The sequence below is a fragment of the Elephantulus edwardii genome, unplaced genomic scaffold (genome assembly GCF_000299155.1).
Source record: "Elephantulus edwardii isolate Elephantulus edwardi_28Jun2011 unplaced genomic scaffold, EleEdw1.0 scaffold00211, whole genome shotgun sequence".
Taxonomy (NCBI): Eukaryota; Metazoa; Chordata; class Mammalia; order Macroscelidea; family Macroscelididae; genus Elephantulus; species Elephantulus edwardii.
This window is the reverse complement of record NW_006399961.1, coordinates 1,082,186-1,106,524: the sequence shown is the minus strand read 5'-3', so window position 1 is coordinate 1,106,524 and position 24,339 is coordinate 1,082,186. Positions and strand designations below refer to the sequence as shown.

At 40.0% G+C, this 24,339-nt stretch overlaps 1 protein-coding gene across 1 annotated transcript in view; it reads right to left on the bottom strand.

Moving 5' to 3' along the window:
* The window catches only part of BPIFC (BPI fold containing family C), a 61,573-nt gene that overhangs the window by 22,635 nt on the left and 14,599 nt on the right, over window positions 1–24,339 (bottom strand). Inside the window, exons 7-11 of the mRNA XM_006897531.1 lie at window positions 17,784–17,875; window positions 12,648–12,824; window positions 6,549–6,602; window positions 5,459–5,629; window positions 4,364–4,431 (exon numbers count right to left, since the gene is read on the bottom strand). Coding sequence (XP_006897593.1) covers window positions 4,364–4,431; window positions 5,459–5,629; window positions 6,549–6,602; window positions 12,648–12,824; window positions 17,784–17,875 — 562 coding nt within the window. The remainder of the gene's footprint in view (window positions 1–4,363; window positions 4,432–5,458; window positions 5,630–6,548; window positions 6,603–12,647; window positions 12,825–17,783; window positions 17,876–24,339) is intronic.

Below are 24,339 nucleotides of genomic sequence, written 5' to 3'. Positions count from 1 at the left end.
ACATCATTGCTCTTCAGTTCTTTGGAGAGGTCTCTGACAGCAGACTTTCCCAGTGCAATGCATCATTTACTTTTCTGGCTGCTGGAACCAAGAGTGCTTACTGTGGAGCCAAGAAAACTAAAGCTGTTAACAATCTAAATCCCTTCACCATCTAATCATGATGCTGTCAGTCTGCCCAGTGCAAGTGCTTCAGGTCCTCCTCAGTTTTAACTGCATAACACAGATTGCTGATGAGTCTTCCTCCAGTCTTGATGCTACTTTTTTTCCTCACAGAGCCCAGCCTCCCAGATAGTCTATAGATAGAAAAGGTGTAGAGATAGGACATCCCTGGCATACACTCTTCCCAATTTTGAACCATACAGTGATTCTTTGCTCTGTTCTGACGACTGCCTCCTGGTCCAAGTATAGGTTTCACATAAGCACAATCAGGTGTTCTGCTCTAGGAATTAGTTCTTTACTATCTTAGAAGACAGCATAGTACAATAAGTAAATATTCATGAGTTTGGAAGTCAACTCAGACAACAAACAAGCAACTTCTGTCTCCACGATTTAATAGCTCTGTGACCTTGAGTAAGTTATCTGACATCTATAAACTATGAGGATGATGGTACCAACTTCAGCATTGATCATTCGTTTTACGTTAATTGCTAGGCTTTTGGAATACGATGCTGCTGCAGTTGTTGGGTGCCATCAAGTCAACTACAACTCATAGTATGACCAACAGATGTGAACATTATCCTCTCCGACACCATTCTCACCATCTCTGCTAAGCTTGAGTCCATAATTATGGTGAATGTGTCAATCCCTGTTGTTGGGTGTCTTTATTTGACCCTCCCCTCTTCCCAGCGTGATGTATTTTTCTAAGGACTCACTACCACATGCCCAAAGTATGTGAGATGAAGCTTCTCCATCCTTGCCTCCAAGGAGCACCCTGTTTGCAGTGTGGTTTATCTGAAATAATATACGCAAAATGTCTGACACAAGATTTGGTAGAGGGTGAAGGCTTAACAAGAACCCATTTCTAGTTGCTTTTGGGAACTCAGGTGACTTGGTGGTAAGAACTCAGAAGCATGTCATTTGACTTCACCAGCTGTTCCATAGGAGAAAGACAGGAAACCTCCTCCTTTGCAATTAACTGTCTCTGAAAACCCACCTGGAAATCTCTTCTCTTGAAGTTAACTGCCTACAAAAACCCTCTGGAGGGTCATCTATGGGTTGGTTGCAACTCAATGGTACAACCACAAGAACTGTTGAGTTAATTCTACCTCACGGAGACACCATGCATGTCAGAGTAGATGGTGTGCCATAGGATTTTCAAGGGTTGATTTTTAAAGAAATTGACATCTTCTGGGCTTTCTTCTGAGATGCCTCTGGGTGAAGCCAAAGCTCCAAACTTCTAGGTAGTAGCTTGGTGCGTTTTAACTGTTTACACTCCCCAAAACTCCAAAGACCCAAATTAGGTGTCATCCAATCCAATAAGACTCACAGTGACCTCATGAGGAACAGATCTGGACCTTGGCCTCTCCCTGTGCCATCCTCACAATCTCTGACACACTCAAGCACACTATCACAGTCACTGTGTCGATCCACCAGGTTGAGGGTTTTCCTCTCTTTCGCTGTCCCTCCACCTTCCCAAGCATGACGTCCCTTTCCAAGGAATATCCAGTCTTAGCAACATGCCCTAAGAATGTGAGACAAAGCTTTATCATCTTTGCCTCCAAGGGTCACTCTGAAGAATAATACTAAATGATAGAACAAAAGGCTATTTGTGTTACAGGAAGCATTGTTTCCTGAATAAGGGGACATTTTAAAATAGTGTTGTATAAATCATTCCTTTTTTCTTTGGCTGACACCCTTCCTGAGTTTAAAAAAAATAATAAAAGGAATAGCAAATCATGTGTTGAATGCTAAATATAAACTTTATATATACTAATTCACCGACCCTTCACAACTACTCTCTTCATTAAATCTTCACTTTACCAATGAGGAAATGGAGGCCCAGAGAAGTTGAAAGGACTTGCCTAAGAGCACAAGTGAACACGTGGCAGAGCTGGGATCTGGCTCCAGCTGGTCTGACTCCAAAGCTAATGACCTCATCAATTCTCCCATCACGCTGCACGCCATCCCATTCCTATGGAGTAAGCTCTGAGCATCTTCAGGAAGAGGTGGGTGGACAAGGTCATGGGTTCTGGGGAGTTCAATTTAGAGACCCAGAATCCCTGTGACCCCAGTTCCTTTCAGGAAGGTTCTATGGAGTCCCCACCCATTTTTACATCCTTTCCTGGGTGTCTTTCTCACATCATCTGAGACCAAACCAGCTCATCCTGAAATGCAGTCCCTGGGGAGCTGGGCAGTGGAGGAGGAGCCAGCTAGGGTGGGGTGACCTGTGTGGGTGGTGGGGCAGACACTGCTACTCTTGCTCTCAAGGGCCCAGCATCATGGTGGCTTCATCACAAACTCTTGTTCTGGCAGCTTCGCTGTTGTGTTGGTGCCATCAAGCCAGCTCTGACTCATAGCAAGAGTCTGTTCTATGCAGCAGAATGAAACCCTCTCCATTCCTGTACCTCCTCTTAACGTCTGCTATGCTATCTTACTGAGGGTCTTTCTCTCCTTAGTTGACACTCCACGATGTCCTTCTATAAGGACTGCCAATTCCTGACAACGCTCCCAAATTATGTGAGATGAAGTTTCATCATCCTTCCCTTTAAGGAGTGGCTGGACTTCTTCCAAGACAGATTTGTTTGTTCTCTTGGTTATCAATGGGATGTTCAATACTCTTCTCTAACACCATAATTCAAAGGCATCAATTCATTCTAAGTCTTTCTTATTCATTGTCCAACTTGCAAATGCAACTGCAATAATTGAAAATACCATGGCTTGGGCCAGGCACACCTTACATTTTAAAAATGACATCCTTGCTCTTTAGCACTTTTGGATAGGTCTCTTTTTATTTTATTTTTTATTTAAAATTTTTTTTTTATGTGTGTACCATCAAATTGAATCTGACTGGTGCAGAAGGAGACTGCGCCTCCTTCTCCAGAAGAGCATCTGGTGGATTCGAACTGTGTACCTCTGGGATTGCAGTGCAGCTTCCTGCCATTAGGCTGCCAGATCTCCCTTAGGATAGGTCTCTTAACAGCAGATTTTCCTAATGAAAATGTATCTTTTGATTTCTTGACTCCTATGATCATTGATTGTGAATCTAATAATTTGAAATTGTTGACAACTTCAGTCTTTTCTCCATCTATCATGATATTACCCTACTGGTCCAGTGGTGCATAATTTTGTTTTCTTGATGTTGAGGTATAACCCATATTGAAAACTAAAACTGTGGTCTTTTATTGTCAGTAAGCTAGTCAAGTCCTTTTAATTTTTGGCAAGCAACATGTGTTATCTGCATAACATAGGTTGTTGATGAGTCTCCCTCTAATCTTGTTGTCCCATTTTCACCCCTCGTAGTCCAGTGTCTTCAAGTATTTATTCCGCATTATAGAGTTAACTAATATGAGCCTTGGGGATAGTTCCTTTGAATGGAGATTAGTGTTGTAAAAGACCTACTTAAGCCCTCTGAGAGTGGATGGCTCAGAGAGAGCCCGCAAGGCTGTGGGACAGGGTCCGGTTAAACTCTATGTTCTAGTATGGGAGTAGGGTATCCGAGCCTGCAGGTGTCCCTGAGGTGACTCATCCCAATTTTATTATTTGACATGTAAAGAGTCCGAGGGTCAAGGTGATAAACAGACTTGATCATGGCTGTGGAGCCAGTGAGCAGTGATTTGAAACTTGGATCATTTGGTTCAAACCCTTATATTCTTTCCTCAGCAGATGGTCTCTGAATTTGTTGAAGAGGAACTTTATTATTTTTCTTTTTCTTTTAAATATTAAAAACATTCCTCTTTGAGTGAGTTTTTAAATCATACTGGTTTTTCATTTAATCACTCATACACATTTTCTTTTATAACATTAGCTACAATTGACTAATCCCTTATCCTAAATCACTTATCCTAAAGAGGAACTTTGTTGACATTGCTGTACCATTGGAATGTGCATTTATTGGGACCACTTGGTTCAGAATCCTTTGGACTTGAGGATTCCCAATTTTCCAATTGGCTTGCTTCTCAAGAAAAGTTGTTTACTTTTAATTAAAAAAAGAATGTGCACTTATGCAATTAGAAGTATTTTGGTTCCCATTTTGTTTAAATAGTACCTTAATGTTAAAGAGAAATATTTCAGGGTTTCATGTCCCAGACAGTGATAACCCCCTCTAATTTCTTAATGTTCACGCTGTCTCTTTGTGTGGGGAGGAGGGATCTGTCAAATTCACTAAATGCTAGTTACATTTATTGACAGAGTCAATGACTCTTACCTGTTCAGCGATAAAGAGCAGACCAGTCTTTGTCCCAAAATGACCAGGCCGACACTGGTACTAGCCACCTGTAGATAACAAAAATACTCATTATGGAGAGCAGTGGCAATGCCCATTTGGGATCACAGACACTATTTACTAGAGCAGAAACAGCGTATTTCCACCTGCTTTCTCATTCTGAGAAATACTGGGAAGAGACAATTCTAAAAATATTGTTTTGCTCGTGGGAAAACAAAAGATTTTGTGTTTGAGATTTCCTTTGAATTATATTTTTTCTTTACGCATAATCCTTTCCCATGTAATGTGTGTGTATAAGGGTCAGAGAGAAAGAAAAGATGGGGGGTGGGAAAGAGAGAGAGAGAGAGAGATTTGCTGAGATTCACTAGATTGGTCCCCTTTCCATCAAACTGCACTTGGTTTTCATTGGCTGAAAGAAAATGAGTTCCACTTTGATTCATTCTGAGGAAAAAAGTTAATCTCTTAATGTAACTAAGCAGTATGCGGGTCACAAAGAAAGGGGGAAAGGGCAGGAGAGATATTTCCTATCCTATGACCTAGTGTTAAGGGTTTGGATTGCCCAAAGGCACACAGTTGGAATCAAGCAACTGGTCCGTGGGAGAATGATGAGCAATCTCCTCTGTGGGATTTACCGCCTCTGAAAATCCACTGGAGGCTCAGCTATGAGTTAGTTCTGATTTATAGTATGCAATAACAACTACAACATAGGGGTGTGAAGGAGTCCTGAGGGCATAACTTTCTATGAACCAAAAAGCTGGCATTTTGGATTCAGTGGTTTTGAGGGAGAAAGACTTGGAGATCTGTTCCAGTAGAGATGGCAGTTCAGAAACCTCCCTATGGGACAGCTCTACTCCGTCACCTGAGTCACTATGAATTGAAATTGACTCGGTGACACCTAAAAACAATGACATAGAGGAATGAGTGTTCATCTCCCATTCTCCATTCTAAACCTGTCCTTCTAAATTTTAAGTACTGGATCACCCCTCAACCCTCCAAGGAGTTAGAAGCTGCTGCTTTGTGGTCCAAGGCGGGAACAGGATGGCCATCCATCCACAGGCTGCCTTCTGGCGAACTTACAAAGTCCATGGAAACAATGCTTTCTGTTGTTGAGTTCTCAGTCTGGGTGAGCATCATGATGGAGGCAGGGATGTCCAGGGTGAAGTTCCCGGGCTGTAAATTGATCCTAGGAGGCTCTGTTGCCATGATGCGGATCATGAAGGGCTGGGATGAGATATAGATCTCTGCAATCTGCTCATTCATGGGGAAAAAAACCCAAATAGACAAGGTTCAGAAGCTGTGAGGTCATGGACAGCATCATACATTTGGGTGGTGTTTGGTGATTAAATTTTACATCACAGAGAATAGCAGCTATCATTTGGAGTTAAAAGAGGCAAATGGCTTTTAATAACAAGGATAAAAATAAACACAAACTTTCTAATAATAACAAAATCCCCAAATAATAGCATAAACCCCCAACAACAACAGCTGGCATTTAGCAAACATATATTGCATGCCAGCTCCCATGCCAAAGCCTTTCTATATCTTCTCATTTAATCATCACAAATTCTCTGTGTTACCTCTACTTCACAACCAAAGAAAAGTGAGTCTTAAGGAGGTTAAGTAATTTTCTCAGCTTCCAGGCATGTTAAGTCGTAGAACTGGAATAAAAATCTAGGTCTGTTTCACTTTAAAAGCAAAATGCTGCATGGGGGAGAAAAAAAAAAAGAAGAGATGCTTCATGGACATCTTTTTGTCCTTAAGCACAAAACCTATGCCGCTTAGTACATTCTGTCTAATACTTAGCTATACTAAGGATTCTATGCAACTAAGGTATCATGCTAAAGTATTTTACCAAACTTACAGGTGATGGAAATTATTGCTTCACTTTCTACTTAAATGAATCAGGTCAAGTGTGGAAGAATCGTGTAGAAGAAATGTGATTTATTCTGTGAACTTTCAAAGCCTTAGGGGGTAACTTAATATATGAGATATATTCACTGAGGGGAATAGTTGCAGATATTTGATCATAAGGAGGAAAAATCCCTTAAGAATATAAAGATGGACTCATGCTTGGGCCAAAAGGAATAGGCACAATTTACAATTTGCCCAGAAGTGATAATATAATGAACCCAAATCACCATTAAGAAGTCAAACCCTTGCCACTCACCCGGGAAAGCACGACTCCAACGCCTTGGGAGTTTTTAACCAAATGATTGGAAATCTGGAAAATAAGAATCATCATGTCAGTGTAAGATTTTTTTTTTACACTTTCTTTGTTTTTTGAGGACCACTCAGTATTCACTAAGCTTTAATGAATGATGAAGCTATTGCATTACAAAATATTTTTATTTGTATTTGAAGGTAACCTATCATTCTACAGCCCACCACAGGCAAAGACCCACTAAAGAAGGTCACTTGTTCATAGTCATATGTGAAGTTGCTCCTTTTTCAGCTAATGATTTTTAACCCATGGGAACACTGTGCACATAAAGGTACCATCTGTATAGAAACACTTAATAGTCATTAACAATAAACTTTATATTTGTAGAGGTTACTGAGATGTGGGGTGATGTTTGGTGACTAATTTTAGAGGTTTTAATAATTTACCTTCACAGAAAAATGATTCTTCAGTGGGAAGCAGTTGTTAGGTGCTGTTGAGCAAAACTTAGATCAACCCTATGAACAAAATACCTCAACCTCATCCTGTCCTGTGCCATCCTCATCATCTCTGACGTGCTTGAGCCCACTGCTGCAGTCACTGTGTCAATCCATTCTAGTTGAGGGTCTTATGCTCTTTCACTGATGCTCTACCTTTCTAAGAATGATGTTCCTCTCCAAGGAATGGTCTTTCCTAACAACCTGCACAAAGTATGTGAGAAGAAGCTTTGCCATCCTTGCCTCCAAGAAGAATTCTGGCTGCACTTTCTCCAAGAAATGTCTGTTGGTTCTTTTGGCAGTCTATGAGATAGTCAGTGTTCTTCTCCAACACCACAGCTCAAAGGCATCAAATTCTTCTTCTGTCATCCTTAGTCATTGCCCAGCTCTCAGATGAATGGCAAGTGATGGACAAGACCATGGCCTGAATCAGGCACCAAAATGGGAAGCTAGAAGCTTTAATTCTTCACATTACATTTAGGGCTGTGAATATAAGACTCAGAACTGTAAGGTGTGCAAGTAAGATCTTTAGAATGAAAAGAACCATACAGGAGGTTGAACAATGCTATCGGACTGCCTGAGGAAAGTGTTCTCTTTAAAAGGAGGCACATAGCAAAGAAAATCAGTTGATATCTGTACTATTTCTGGTCATTGGGGCTAAATAGGTAGCTATTGCTAAAAGGAGAAAAAAATTATTGTGGGGAGAAAAATTTTTGTGATAAAATTTATATGCATATAAATATATTATTGTTGTTATTGTTGCTGTTAGGTGCCATTGAGTTGAGTATGACCCTTAGTGACCTGTGAACAACAGGTCTGAACCCTGTCCTATCCTGTGCCATCCTCACACTTCCTGACACATTAGAGCACATTGTGCAGTTACCATGTCAATCCACCTAGTTGAGGGTCTTCTTCTCCTTTGTCAACCCTCTGTCTTTATGAGTATCATGTCTCTCATCAAGAAAGAACCCCTGCTAGCAACATGTCCGAAATATGTGAGATGAAGCTTCACCATCCTTGCCTCCAAAGAGCACTCTGGCTGCATTTTCTCCAAGACATACCTGTTTGTTCTTTTGGCAGTTTATGGGATATTCCGCGTTCTCCTCCAAAACCATATCTCAAAGGCATCAATTCTTCTTCTGTCATCTTTATTCATTGTCCAGCTTTCGGATGCAGAACAAGTGATCAGAAAGACTATGGCTCGAATCAGATGCACCTTACATTACTCCTCAATGATTTTGAGAAGCCCATAACTGCAGACTTCCCAGTGTAATATATCACCTGATTTCCTGACTGCTGGTACCATGGGTGTTGATTGTGGATCCAAGTAAGACAAAGTTGTTGACACTTTTAATCTTTTCTCTGTCTATCATGATATTGTCTATTGGTCCAGAGGTAAGAATCATTGTTTTCTTAACATTGACATGCAATCTATATTGAAGGCTGTATTCTTAGATCTTCTGTAACAAGTGCTTAAAGTCCTCCTTATTTTCAGGAAGCAAGGTGTGTCCGCTGCATAACGAAAGTTACTGATGAATCTTCCTCTGATCTTGATGCTACATTCTTTTTAAAGTCCCGCTTCTTGAGTAATTTGCTCAGTATACAGATGGAATACGTATGGAAAGATAATATAACCCTGACACATTCCCTTTTTAATTTTAAACCATGTGTTAGTGTTCCCCTGTTCTGTTTGCACAACAGCGTCCTGTTCTAGGTATAGGTTTCGCATGAGCAAAATTATGTGCCCTGGGATTCCCTTTCTTCTCTATGTTAGCTATAACTTGTTATGATCCAGAGAGTCAAATGTCTTTGAACAGTTAATAAAGCATAAATAGACATTCTCCTGGTATTCTTTACTTTCAGCCAGGACCCATCTGTCATTAGATGATATCCTTGGTACCATGGCCTCTTCTAAATCCTGCTTAAACTTCTGGCAGTTCCCTATTTATGTACTGTTCTAGTCACTCTTGAATGATCTTCAGCAGTATTTTGCTTGCATATGATATTAATGATATTGTTTGATTGTTTCCACATTCTGTTGGATCATCTTTCTTTGGAATGGGATCTAATATGGAATTTTTCCAATCTATTTGTCAGATAGCTGTCCCCCACATTTACTGGCATAGACTGATGCGTACATCCAGGACTGCATTTGTTACTTGTTGTTGTTATGAATCATCAAGTCAGAATCAATTCATAGCTAACCCTCCAGCAGGTTTTCAGAGCCTATCGGAGGAGAATGATCATCTTTCTTCTGCGAAGCAGCTGGTAGACTCAAACCACCATGGGGTTGGCTCTACAACTACTTATCACTAGGCCACCAGATATCTCTCTATATACCTGGAGGCAGATTTTGAAATTCTGTTTCACATACTTTGGGTTTGTTGCCAGGAGGGCCCAGTCCTTGGAGAAAGACATCATGTTTGGAAGGCTGGAAGGACAACACAGGAGTGGGAGGTCTTGGATGAGATGGATTGACACAATGACTGTGGTAATGAGGCCAGGTATGTCGGAGACAGTGAGATTAGGGCAGGATACGGCAGGGTTCAGAGCTATTGTTCATAGGGTCACTATAAGTTGTAGCTGACTCGACAACATATAACAACAATTATTATATATCACAGTCTCTATATCTATCACGTGCAAACAAAATCCTGCTGAAGATTATCCAAAAATTACTGTAACAGTACACTAACAGAGAACTATCAGAAATGCTAGCTGGGTTTAGAAGAGGCCATGGCACTAGCAACATTATTGCCAACGTCAGATGGATCTTGGTAGACAGCAAAGAGTACCAGAGGAATGTCTATCTGTGTTTCATTGGGTATGCAAAGGCATTTATGTGGGTCACAGCAAATAGTGGTTAATCTTGAGGAGAATGGACATCCCAGAACACTTAATTGTGCTTAAGCAAAAACTATACATGGACTGGGAAGCAGTCCTCACAACAGAGCAGGGAAACAATGCATGGTTCAAAATCAGGAAAAGAGTGCTTCAGGGATGTGTGCTATCTCCATATCTTTTCAATATATATGCAGAACAGATCATTCAGGAGGCTGGGATTTATGAGGAGGAATGTGGCATCAGTATTAGAGGAAGATTCATCAACAACCTATGCTATGCAGATGATACAACCTTGCTTGCTGAAACTGAGGAGGACCTAGAGTGCTTGCTGCAGAAGGTCAAGGACTGTCATCTTCAATATGGATTGAAGCTCAACATCAAGAAGACAAAGATTCTCACCACTGGGCCAATTGTCAGCACCATGATTGATGGAGAAGAGATAGACATTGTTAACAATTACAGTTTGTTCAGCTTCAAAATCAACATTCTTGGCACTAGCAGCCAGGAAATCAAAAGATGAATTACATTAGGTAAATTTGGTGTCAGGGACTTTTCCAGAGTACTGAGAAGCAACAATGTTAGTTTAAAGACTAATCCAGGCCAGGGTCTTTGCAATTACTTGCTATGCATCAGAGAGCCGGACAATGACTAAGGATGACAGAAGAATGGATGCCTTTGAGTTGAGTTGTGGTGCTGGAGAAGAGTCTTGAACATATGGATCACCAAGAAAACAAATAGGTCTGTCTTTGAGAGGCTGAAACCAAGTTTCTCCTTGGAGGCTAGGATTTTGAAGCTCCATCTCACATTCTTTGGTACGTGGCCAGGTGGGACTCATCCTTGGAGAAGGACATCATGCTTGGAAGAGTGAAGGGACAGTGCTGGAGTGGAAGACCCTGGATAGGATGGATTGAAACAGTAACTGGGACAACAGCTCAGTCCCTCAATGACCCATCTTTTCCTCCTGTTTTCCTCTAAAAATCTCTGCTATCTGTACATTTGCCTTTTTCACCTAAGTAAGATCATATACTATTTGGCCCACGTGGAATAATTTTTCAGGGTTCACTCTGTCTGCACCAGGACCTCAGGTGTGTCAGAGTCAGTGAAACTGGCTCAGGCCAGGGTAGGCTTCAGTGCTATTGTACATAAGGTCACTATGAGTCACAGGCCACTCAACAGCACATGACAACAACAACATATGTATAAGTGTTCTACTATTTATATTTGAAAGTAACCTATTTTTACAGTGACATCAATTATTTTCTTCATATTATACAACCATTACCACTGTTTACAAATTTTTCTGCCACCAACAGCTCAGTCCCTCAAACAATGACCCATCTTTCCTCCTGTTTTCCTCAAAAAAATCTCTGCTATCTGTACATTTGCCTTTTTCACCTAAGTAAGATCATATACTATTTGGCCCTCTTGGAATAATTTTTCAGGGTTCACTCTGTCTGCACCAGGACCTCAGTTCTCCTTATGACAGAGTATTTAATTGTAACCATTTTGTTTATCCATTCATTCATCAAGAGGCATCTTTATGTTAACACAGCATAACAAGGAATAATAATACTGATGACGATGCCGTTTCCCTGCACACGCTGCCACTGAATTGCCTTTGACTCATGATAGAGATTCTGTCATGATTTTGACTCAGGATAGAGAAACTCTGTCTCAGATTTCTGAGGGTATACATCTTAATAGGAAGAGACTGACTTATCTTTCTTCCATGGAGCAACTAGCAGATTTTTTTTTTAGCTTTAGAAAACAGAATTTTATTTTCTCAAGTTTAGGAGTTAAAAGTCCAAATCCAAGTCTTGGCCATGTCAATTTGTTCCTTATCAATCGCTCTGGGCATTTGTTGGTTTCTTGATGTTATTTGGATTATATTCATTCTCCTCCATATAAATATCTCTCTATATCTAATCTTTTCTTTTTAATTTTTTTTTATATTACTCTAATCTGGGCTATAGTCTTCGCAATTGCATGCTGTGCATCAGAGAGCTGGACAGTGACTAGGGATGATAGAAAGAGAATTAATGCCTTTGAGCTGTGGTGCTAGAGAAGAGTGTTGAATATACCATTGACTGCTAGGAGAACAAACAAGTTCATCCTTGAGAGGGTGAAGTCAGGCTGCTCCTTGGAGGCAAGAATTCTGAAGCTTTGTCTGACATACTTTGGGCATGTTGCAAGGCGGGATCAGTCTTTGGAGAGGGACGTCATGCTTGTGAAGGTGGAGTGACAGCACAGGAGAGGAAGACCCTCAATGAGATGGATTGATTCAGTCACTGGGGTAATGGGGATAGGTGCATCAGAGACAATATGATTGGCAAGGCATAGAGCAGGGTTTAGGGATGTTGCACACAGGGTCTCTATAAGTCACAGGTGACTCAACGACACATAACAATGCTCATATTAACTCTGATAGTGGAACTATTATTATTTCTGTGATTTTTTTTAAAAAAGAAACCTCTGCAGAGACAGCAATTGAAATTGATACTAAGTGGTGGCAACAAGTGGCAGGTAATGGTGGAGGGGAATATGACCTTCTTTATGGTCAATCCAGAAGAGACTCCATGTATCATGAAAAAAGCTGAAATCTGCAGCACTGGAAAACCACTCTTTAACTAAGAACAACATTCACGTCATAATTACTTAATTGATGATCCTGCTAGGAGTGTTGACTCATGAACAGAAGCCATAACATGAAAGCCTCACAATGGGATAATTATAAACAGATTCAATAGTAGTACCTTTGCCATCTCACCTCTTTTGTGGAGAGAGTGACGTTGAAGGCTCCAGCTGTAAAGTGAGCAAAGGATGCAGATTTAAAGAAATACTCAGAGATCCCAACGTAGAGCATCGAGTCACTTCGCTCAGGGAGCATGAAGGGTTCTGCAGAGAATGGGGGGTCAGCCAGGTTCTCCAGTGGGTAGAAGGTGCCCTGTAGGAAAACAGAGAAAGAGCAATGTGTCAAGAGAAAATGCAGGGTGAAAGAAGGTTGACTCTTCCAAGTTCAATTAAGAGACATTCCAGAAAACCAGTTAGCAAACCAAACCAAACCAGTTGTCCATGGATTCCACGCTCACCCCTGGTGCCCTTTTGTGTTTCAGAGCAGAACTGTGCTCCATTGAGTTTTCAGTGACTGTATTTGGTGTAGCAGCAGTTCAGTGTGTTAACCAGCTTAGTTGCTGTGAGATAGAGTCGAGTTGACGACTACTATGACTCATAGGGATACTATGACCACAGATCTGAGCCGTGCCCTGTCCTGTGCTGGCCTCGTGTTCTCGGTCATGCTCAAGCCCATGGTGGTGGTCACTGTGTCCATCCACCTCACAGATGGTCTTCCCTGTCACTGACTCTGCATTTTCCAGCATGATGCCCTTGTCCAAGGATTTTTTTCACCTAGAAAATATGTCCGATTGTAAATGAGATTTAGTTTTACCATATTTGCTTCTAAGGGACATTCTAGTTACAATTCCTCCAAGCAGATTTATTTGTTTTGGCAGTTCGTGGGATATTCATTCAACCCATGTACAACCTAGGTATTCCAGGAACTTAGTAGTAGGGACTGAGAAAATGATCAAGTCCTGACTTCTTGACAAGTAACTAAATTTAACAGCTGTGATTACTTCACCCTGATGTACAATCCAGCGGAAATCTCCTTGCTTGGACATTTTACAGAGAAAGTAGAAATGGAAGGACTACTTAGAAGTGGAAGGACCAGTTTTGAACAATTCTCAAAGTGCCGTGTAGAGATGTCAAACCATTGACTTTCAAAATTTGACTGTTAAGTGCTTGGGGAGTCATAGAAGGACTCAGAAGACCCAGGATGCTAAACAGTTTGAGGAATTTTTGTGACATTTCTAATTGCATTCTCTAGGATTAGGTGTTATTGGAAAGTGTTGTCACATGTAAAATGTAACTGATTTGAACGATTTTTTAATTTTTTATAATTTTTTTATTTGTGTTTGTGTGTGTGTACCGTCAAATCGGATCTGACTGGTACAGGAGGAGAGTGCTCCTCCTTCTCCAGCAGGGCATCTGGCGATTTGAACTGCGCACCTCTAGGATCGCAGATCCTGCAGCTTCTTGCCACTAGGCCACCAGAGCTCGCCTGAACAATTTTTTAAAAGCCAAAGCCCACTGCTAAAGGAGTTGATTATGACTCTGTGTAAGACAGACTAGAACTGCCCCCTAGGCTTTCCAAGGCATAAATATTTATCGATTGCCACATCTTTCTCCTTGGGAACACTTGGTGAGTTTGAACCACTAAACTTTTTAGTTAGCAGCTGAGCATTTTAACCATGGTGCCGCCAGCACTCCTTGAATGACTCTGAATAAGTGGAATATAAGCACACACCCACTACAAACCAAAATCAACCTAACAGGCAAAACCCAAAGACATAAGCCTTGGAGACAAGATTAAACATAAACACAATTAATCACTTTGGCAGAATCAGCATATGCCGTTTCCACAGTGCATGACGCTGACGAATCAACTGGTCTGAAAGTTAAGGATGAAAGTTACAATGTGTGTAACCTGCTCATACATTCCCATCACTCCTTTTGCTGCTTCCTTGCCTCAAACATATCCCTAGATACAAAGGCATTATCATATATATCTTTTGTGAAGAGGTTGTGCACTCCAAACATTTGTCAATCTAGTAAATGTTCAAGATCTATGTACGTGTCACTGTATCAGCTACAAGCTATGGCGACTGCTCTTGTTACATGGAATATATTGAAATCAGGGAGCATGAAATCCCTTTTGCCTTCATTCTTAGTAATAAGTGCTTCACTTATCTAAGATTTCTTTCCTTTACATATATAATTAGTAATTGATTACTCCATAATCTTAAAGAATGTTGATGGAACCTGGATTGAGATAGAATTGTATCCATATAATCTCACCATTTTAGGTGGTATTGACATGAACTCAATTTTAAGTCTTTTTATTCAAAATCATGGTATGTTCTTTCACTTATGTATCTTTGAATTTCTTATGATAGTGTTTCCTAATTTTCTTTGCATAAGTCTTTTGTATCTCTGTTATGTTTATTCCACAGTATTTTATCTTTTTGGTTGCTGTGATAAATGGAATTGCTTTTCTGATTTTCTTTGCAGAGCTCTCTTTGAGTAGAGGAATTGGACTGATTTTTATATGATGGTTTTGTATCTTGCCACTTCGCTGACCTGTCAGTGAGTTCCAGCAATTTTCTTAATGTGTTGGTGAGACTTTCTATGTGGAATAACATCAATTGACGCAGAAAAGGCATTTGATAAAATGCAAAATCTATTCTTGGTAAAAAACTCTCAGCAAAATAGGAATATAAAAGAAAACTTTGCCCCATAATTAAAGGCATATTGGCAAAACCAACAAGAAGCATCATTCTCCATAAAGAGAAATGTAAACTGTTGCCTTTGCAAACAGGAACTGGACAGGGCTGTCCCCCACCAGCACTCCTCTTCAGCATTGTACTAGAAGTCTTAGAGTAATAAGACAAAAGAGAAATAGAAGGATCTAAGGTGACCCAACACAATGCAGAAATTAGCAAATAATATCATTAATATCACATGCAAACAAGATCCTGCTGAAAATTATCAAAAAATGACTGGAACAGCACATTAACAGAGAAGTGCAAGAAGTTCAGGCTGGGTTTAGAAGAGGCCATGGTACTAGGGATATTATAGCTAATATTAGATGAATCTTTGCTGAAAGCAGAGAGTACCAGAGGGATGCCTATTTGTGTGTCATTGACTATGCAAAGGCATTTGACTGTGTGGATCTCAGTAAACTATGGCTAACTCTAAGAAGAATGGGAATCCCAGAACACTTGATTGTGCTTATGTGAAATATATTGGAACAGGAGGCAGTCATCAGAACAGAGCAAGGAAACACTGCATGGTTCAAAATTGGAAAGGGTATATGCCAGGGATGTGTCCTATATCCATACTTTTTCAATCTATATGCAGAATAGATCATCTGGGAGGCTGGGCTCTATGAGAAGTGTGGCATCAGGTTTGGTGGAAGATTCATCAACAATCTGCATTATGCAGATTACATAACTTTGCATTCTGAAACTGAGGACTACTTGAAGCACTTGCTGCAAAAGGTCAAAGACTGCAGCTTTCAATATGGATTGAAGCTCAACATCAAGAAAACAAAGATTCTCACCACTGGTCCGATTGGCAGTATCATGATAGACAGCGAAGAGATTGAGTTTGTTAACCACTTTAGTTTGCTTGGCTCCACAATCAACACTCTTGGTACCAGAAGCCGGGAAATGAAAAGACGAATTGCATTGGAAAAGTGTGGGACATTTCCAGGATACTACAGAGCAACAATGTCAATCTGGAGACTAAGGTGCACTTGATACAGGCCATGGTCTTTGCAATTACTTGTTATGTATCAGAGAGCTGGACAATGACTAGGGATGTTAGAAAGAGAATCAATGCCTTTGAGCTGTGGTGCTGGAGAAGAGTATTGAATATTGAACCATGGACTTCTAAGAGAATGAGCAGGTTTTACCTAGAGAGGATGAAACCAAGCTGCTCCTTGGAGGCAAAGATTCTGAAGCTCCATCTGACATACTCTGGGCATCTTGTAAGGAGGGACCAGTTCTCAGAGAGGGACATTATTCTTGGGAGAATGGAGGGACAGTGCAAGAGAGGAAGACTCTCGATGAGATGGATTGACTCAGTGACTAGGGTATGGGGGTAGTAGATGTGTCAGAGACAATAAGCTTGGCTCAGGGTAGAGCCGGTTTCAGAGCTGTTATATATAGGGTCACTATGAGTCACAGGCAACTTGATGGCACATAACAACAGCAAACAACAGTTTGGTGAGGTAATGAGTCCATAGCGACAGATATCCTGCTGGCTAACGTAGAAAGGGTTGGAGAAAGAGAGGAAGAGTCTCCACGGGATGGATTGATGCAGTGACTATCACTATGGGCTTGAGCAGGACCAATGATGACGTTGGAGCAGGACAGGGATCTGGGTTCAGGTCTGTTGTTCACAGAGTTTCTATGAGTCGGAGTTGACTTGACAGTACTTAACAACAACAACAACAACAACAAAAACAAACTGGTAAGGAAGGACTAAAATTCTCCCTACTTGAAAATTTTTAGTTGTGTCTTTACCTAGCTTTGGTAACAGCTATGTTTGTTTCCTAAAACTTCAGCAGCAGCCCTTCCTTTTCTATGTTCTAGGGTGGTTTGAGGAGAATTGGTGCCAGCTCTTCTATGCGTGTTTAGTAAAATTAGCTAATGAACCCATCTCTTGCATGACTTTTTTTTGGGGGGGTATTGTTTTATTATGGGTCTGTTCAAATTTCTGCATCATTTTGTGTTAGTTTAGGGTCTAACATATTTATAGAAATGTATAGTTTTCTAACATGTTTTCAAATTTGTTGGCGTGTATTTTCTCATGTGGTGTTGTCGTGTACTGTTGGGCCAGAACTGACCTGTAACTGACCTGCTGGTGGGTTTTCAGAGGCAGTTAATCACATGGGAGGAGACTGTCTATATTTCTCCCATGGAGCAGCTGGTGGACTTGAACTGCATGCCTTTGGCATTGCAGTGCAGCTTCTTACCATGAGGCCACCAAAATCCTAGCATTCTACTATTACTATTTTGATTGGTTCTCTTGTGACATCACCCTTTTCATTTCTTATTCATATGTTATTTGTACCTTTTCTTTCTTTATTAAATTATCCAGTGGTCTCTCAATGTTGTTTATGAAAAATAGCTAAATATTTAAGGGCCTTTTGTAAGAGCAAGATCATGACGGAATTACTTGAAAGAAAATGAAATCATTTGCGGAACATATTTATTTCCCTTTGCATATGTTTGTTTCCCAAATACTGACTGTTGACAGACAAGAATTCTAATGATGTTACCTTGAAATTTAGGTCAATGTAGTCCTCAGTAATTTCTGGAAAATCAATAAGGGAATAATCCAGTACAGTATGGTTGTTAATCTTGGTTAGAACTAAACAACAAAGAGAAAAGGAAAGTCTATTCAATAAAAGCATAGTATAATATATAAGTAATGTTTATCCACAGTAATAAATTTTTTAATTTTTTTTAATTTCAATGAACATCTACAGAGATTTTGGAATTTCATTCATTCATTGTTGCAAGTAATAAAATTTTTAATCATTCATTTAAAAGAACAATTTCTTCTTTCCATAAGGGAACTCTGGTGGCTTAGTGGTAAGGAGTTGGTCTACCATCCTAAAGACACATGGTTTGAATCCATTTTGCAGAAGGAAGATAGACAATATCCTCTTGTGCAATTGATAGCCTCTGAAAACCCCTAGAGGGTGAGCTATGAGTAATTTATGACTCAATGGTACACAACAACAACAACCATCTTTTCATAAGTAAAACATATATATGTACTTTCAGAAACACAGGAAAACTTTTTCCAACAGAGTGAAAAGAAAACCTATAGTCTGGGAACAAATATTTGGTGATACCATCTCAGACAAGAGTCTTAAAACAAAAGTTTACAGAATACTCCTGGGCCTGCACAAGAAAAAGACTGATAACCCAATTACAAATGGGCAAAAGTCATGGAAAGAATTTTCACAGAGGAAGATATTTGAATGGCAAACAGACACATGAAGAAATGTTCAAAATTACTGGCAATAAAGAGAGGTACCATCTCACTCCAGTAACAGTGGCAAAGTTTAACAGGGCAGCAAGTAATAAATGCTGGAGAGGATGTGGCGAGAATGGAACTCTTATACATTGTTGGTGGGACTGTAAAATGGTACAACCATTCTGGAAGGCTTCCTCAAAAAGTTGAACATAGAAATTCCCTATGACCCAGATATTCTGCTATTTGGAATATACCCTAAGAAAATGAGAACTGAGACACAAATGGAAGTTTGTACACCAATGTTCATAGCAGCATTATTCACCATCACAATAACATGGAAACAGCCAAAATGTTCAACCCCAAAGGAATGGCTTGGGAAATTATGGTACATTCACACAATGGAATACTATGCAGCACACAGGAGCAATGATTTTGTAAATTATTACCTAATTTGGGAGGGACTGGAGAGCATTATGCTGAGTGAACTTAGTCCCACAAGGATAAATATTGTATAAAACCATTATTTCAGCATGAGTATAAGGATCCAAAAGGGAAGGGAGAGGGTGGAAGCAGAGTGATGAGGATGGGTAGGGGAAGAGAGGATTAATAATTGGGTTGTACAATTTGATGGGAGCAGGGTAAGGTAAATTGAAAGAATTTGTTCTTAAAAATAATATGTCAGAATTTTGTAAATAAACTAGTAGAAAATGAAAAAAAAAACACAGGAAAAAAGACGTTAAAAGATGAGAGAAATAATTTTCACAATCGTATCAGGAAAATTTTGAAGCATATCCTGAGAAACATCAGTAAAACTTTGAACTCTATCCTCGTAGACAAGGGTGCATATGCATATACATGTGCTTGTATATACAACATATAACATTCTTTTTAAAAATTATCATAAAGTTTATTACTAATACTCACTAATCTTTATATATTGGATTGGTATAATAAGAGACTGTTAAAAGCTATGTTATAGATGCAAATTGAATGATTCTTAAAAAAATAAATGTGCATTACTACTGTAATTAGTGATTTAAAAAATATTATTCTTTTAAAATTGTTGCACATTTTCTCACCCATCTTCCCAGTCTACTCACAATGCACTCCTTGTTCCAGACTGTTGTCATATGTATAATACCTAATCGTATATCCCTTTTGGTCAGTTCTCCTCATCGGTTCTAATGGAGTGTTCATTATCTATCCACTCTTTCCTCATTCTCTCTCAAATCCCCCTGATCTGTCCTATTTTATAACAGTGGTGCTATACAGCTAGTGAATTTTTGTGACTTAAGTATTTCAGTCAGTATAATATCCTCCAGGATCCCCCATGTTGTGTAATGTTTTATGTGTTTATTATTTTTAAATGCTGCCCAATATTCCATTGTAGCCACTACAGTTTTACTATCCATTTGTTTGTTGATCAGACACTTGGTTTGTGTCTATCTCTTTGCTTTTGTGAATAACACAGCAAAAAACATGGATGTGCATACATCTTTTAGTGTCACAACTCTGGTTTCTTTAGGGTATATTCCAGTAGTGGATTTGCTGGGTCAAATGGTATTTCTATTTCCAATTTTTTTGAGAAAGCACCAGACTGCTTTTCATAGTGACTGTACCATATTACATTCCCAACAGCAATGAATAAGAGTTCTAATCTCTCTCCAACCTCATCAGCATTTGTTGTTTGCTGCCCTGTTGAATTTTGCTATTTCTGCCGGGGTGGGATGATATCTCATAGTTGTTTTGATTTGCATTTCTCTGATAGCCAGGGATTTTGAACATTTCTTCGTATGTTTGTTTGTCTTCTGACTGCCTTCTTTGGTGAAGTGTCTATTCATATCCTGTATCTATTTTGCGATTGGGTTGTTTACCTATTTATTATTCAGGTGAATTAATGATATTTTAAAAGAAGATACTGTGTGTTTGTGTATGAAAGAGAGACATAAGAGGAGAGAGACTATAACCTGCTGAATTGGAGAGGCTGAGAAGATTTCCATTTATAACACTACTAATTTAAGAATAATTAAAAAAATATCATTTGTAGAAAAGAGCTGATGGAGACTAGCGAGTAGAGGGTATAATACTACTTCACATCATAATATGGAGAAAAATGTGGCATGAAGATTGGAGAGAAACGCTCCAGCAAGCTACAGTAAGTCGATGGCATAACCCTGCTGGCTGAAAGTGAAAAGGACTTGAAGCAAATACTGAAGACCTCAGTACAGATAATATTTCAACACAAAGCAAATAAAAATTCTGACATCTGAACTAATAAGCAACATCATAATAAATAGAGAGGGAAAAAAAATGAAGATATCAATGAGTTAGTTTTACTTAGATCCACAAGTAACATGTATGGAGCAGCAGGCAAGAAGCACAATGTGTTGTTGTATTGGACAAATCTGCTGTCAAGGTCCTCTAAATTATTAAAGAGCCAGGATGCTACTTTAAAGATAAAGGTGGGCCTGACCAAAGCCACGGTATTCTCCATTGCTTCATATGCAAGTGACAGTGAGGCAATGAATAAAGAAGGCTGAAGAGGAATTGATGCATTTGAATTGGGGTGTTGGTGACAAATATTGGATATGTCATGGCTTGTCAAAACAACAAGCAAATCTGTCTCAGAGGACATGGAGCCAGAGTGCTTCTAAGAGTCTAGAATGGTGAGACATCATTTCATATACTTTGGTCATGTTACCAGGAGGGCCTGGTTCCTAGAAAAGGACATTATCTTTGCAAAAGTAGAGGATCAGTGAAAGAGAGAAAGACCTTCATTGAGATGGTTTCCTTGAAAGATGCAGTGACTGCTTAATGGGAAGAGATTCTGAAGATGATAAAACGTTGGGCAGGGTTTTGTTCTATTATACATAGGGATTCTATGACTCAGCGCTCACTCTATGACATCTAACAACAAGAACACACCACTATAAAATTAAAAACATGCTCTCCAAGGGAGCTCTGGTGGCATAGTGGCAAGAAGCTGCACTGCAATTCTAGAGGTGTACGGTTCAAATCTACCAGATGCTCAGCTGGAAAATGAGGGACAATCTCCTCTTGTAACAGTCAGATCCAATTTGATGGTTCGTACACAAAAAAATAATAAAATAAAAATTTTTAAAAATTAAAAAAATGCTTTCCAATCTTAATCCCAATGGGCTCCCATCATCACTTTACGAGCAAAGAACAGTGAGCCATTTCACAGGTGAGAAGACTGCGGCTCCCAGAGGTAAAGAAACTTGCCCAAGCCAAACTACTGCTGTTAAGTGTTGCTGCATTAAGTTTCACTCACAGCTACCCCATGTGACAGAGTAAAATTGCGCCAGACTGCTTTCTAGATTGTAATCATTGTAGTAGAAGGCCGTTGTCCTACAGGACTGAGACTCTGTGTGAGTTCTCTGTGCTAACTTTCTGGTTAGCAGGGAAAAGCTTGCTTAAACACTTGTGCCTTTAGTGCTCCTCTAAAAAAAAAAAAAAAGACCACAGATAGCCTCAATTAGATCTTTCCTCCCTACATCTTTCTCTCTCTCTCCCTTTCTCATTCACTCACTTGCATCCATATTAATCTCTCCAGCCACTTGTCTCCTTCCTTTCGTCAGTCCAACATTTATTGAACCTAGTAACTCCCAGTGGGAGAAAGATGGGCATTCTCCTCGCATGTGGAGCCCCTGAAAATCCACAAGGGTCAGCTATGTGTTGGTTTTGTTTCAATCACAATGAGAGAGAGAGAGAAGGTGTAAACAACTTGTGCTTAACTGCTAATACAAAGATTAATGATGCTATCACATCCAACAATAAAGCAGAAGAAAAGGACTGTTCATCCACTGTTTCAATTAAAATTGTACTGGACTGGGGTGGGGGAATTGTATAGCAATGAAAGAATTTTTAAAAGTTGGTGTTTTTTTTTTACTTGTCAAAGAGAAAAGCGAACTGGGGGGAAGGGGTGGGCAGTTGGCAGGGAGGAAAGTGTGCAACAGTGAATGAATGAAAATCCAAAATAAAATAAAATAAAATTCAGAGGCTAAAAAAAAATACTCAAGAAAATGCTATAAAGCAGTTCTGTCCTGTCCCACAGGGTATCCATGAATTGGAATGGACTCAGTGGACATTAACAACAGCAACAACAGACTAGGCGCTATGCCTGGGTCTTAGGCCACAAAAATACTAGATAATAAAATCACAGTTTATAATATAGTGTCATAAGTGCAGATTTAGAACTCAGCTCTTGACAATTCTAATAGTCTTCTCCATCTTAGTGAACAGAAATTGCATTCTTTGCGCTTGTAACTTTATCATTGGAACGTCATCGCTGCTTGGGTTAAAGACCTGGAGTCATCGCGGATTCCTCTCATGATCTGCATTCGGTCTGTCAACAAATACTCTCTCTCTTCAAAATAAGTCCAGAATCTGAACATTTCTTACCCTCTTGACTGCTCTCACCTATACCCAATGCTACCACTACTCACTTGTGTTATTGTTTCTCAATCGTCTCATAAGTGGACTCCCTGCATCCACCTTTGCCTCCTTCTTCTTGTTGTCTATTCTTTCTCTCTTTCTCATTGTCAAGTCATAACCAACTCATAGCTGACCCTCCACTGGGTTTTGGAGTTTGGAAACAATTTAAAAAAAGAATAATTTCCAGAGGAGATTTGACCAGTCAGAGAGGAACAATCTTTGGCTTAGTAGTTTGACTCCCTGTGAACTAGTCACCGGAGGTCCCTTCTCTCTTAGCAACACAAAAGTTAGAGTCGTCTTGTTCAGACGGAAGCCAGACCATGCCAGCTCTTGCTCAAAGCTTGTCAAAGGCTACCCATCTCACTGCAACTAGGAGCTAGTCTTCAAAATTACCATGAAGAGTGAATCCTTTGCTCTTCTCAACAAAACCCTCACAATCTAACTGTGGCCTTCACTCATCCCGTCCAACATGACCTCCAACTACTTTTCCCTTCCATCCCTCTACTTCCAGTCTTGAATTCTTCCAAGTGCTCACAGCACATGCTCCAGGGTCTGTGCACTGGGGTTCCTCTGCCAGGAATGTTCTTCATTCATATCTAGGGGAGGCTCCCTCCCTCCCTCCCTTCTTCAGGTCTCCCTCTAACACCATCTACTCAATGGTGCCTTTCCTGGTCACATGACTGAAAATGAATTCCTCTCTTTAGTTCCTTCTCTACAGGTTTTCCTCTCCGGTTTTACTTATGTCTCTTTCTTGTTAATTATTTCTTCCCACAAGTGTGGTGAGTGCAGAGATTTTTGCCTCCAAGGTTCACTGCTGCATCATCAGACCCCAAACTGAGCTCCATCCATTCTAAGTGCCAATATATTCTTGGTGAATGCTCTGAGGAAGGGCAAAGACAGGGTGCTCCCAAAGTCTCACGCAAACTACAGTCAAGGTGTGACATTCTGGGGTGCAGACTTTTAGGTAAGAGTTCTTAGAAGAGATTATGGCTGGATTGGGGCTTATAAAATGAAAAGAACAAGAGATAGGGAAGGGGTAGACAGTGGAAGGACAGGACTTATCAGTGACACCGACATAGGCACTCAATAAATACCTGTGAGATGAATGAGTGGAAGTGAGAGAAAGCTCTTTCAGGCAGAGAGGAAAGACAGGAGGTGTAGGGCTCAAGGATCACAAACAATGTGATCGTTGGAAAAGTACAAGAAAAACCAAGAAAGACCCAGGTCACAGTGGTTCGGTAGTCCATGTTAAAGCCTTCAAACTGAATCATGAAGACAGCAGGGTATCACATCAGGGAAGAACCTGGTCAGACTGGCATTAGTTACTCCGAAGACCACAGATTTTATGTCCAAGCTCATGAAGGTTTAATACCCTGACTGGCATATAGTCCTCA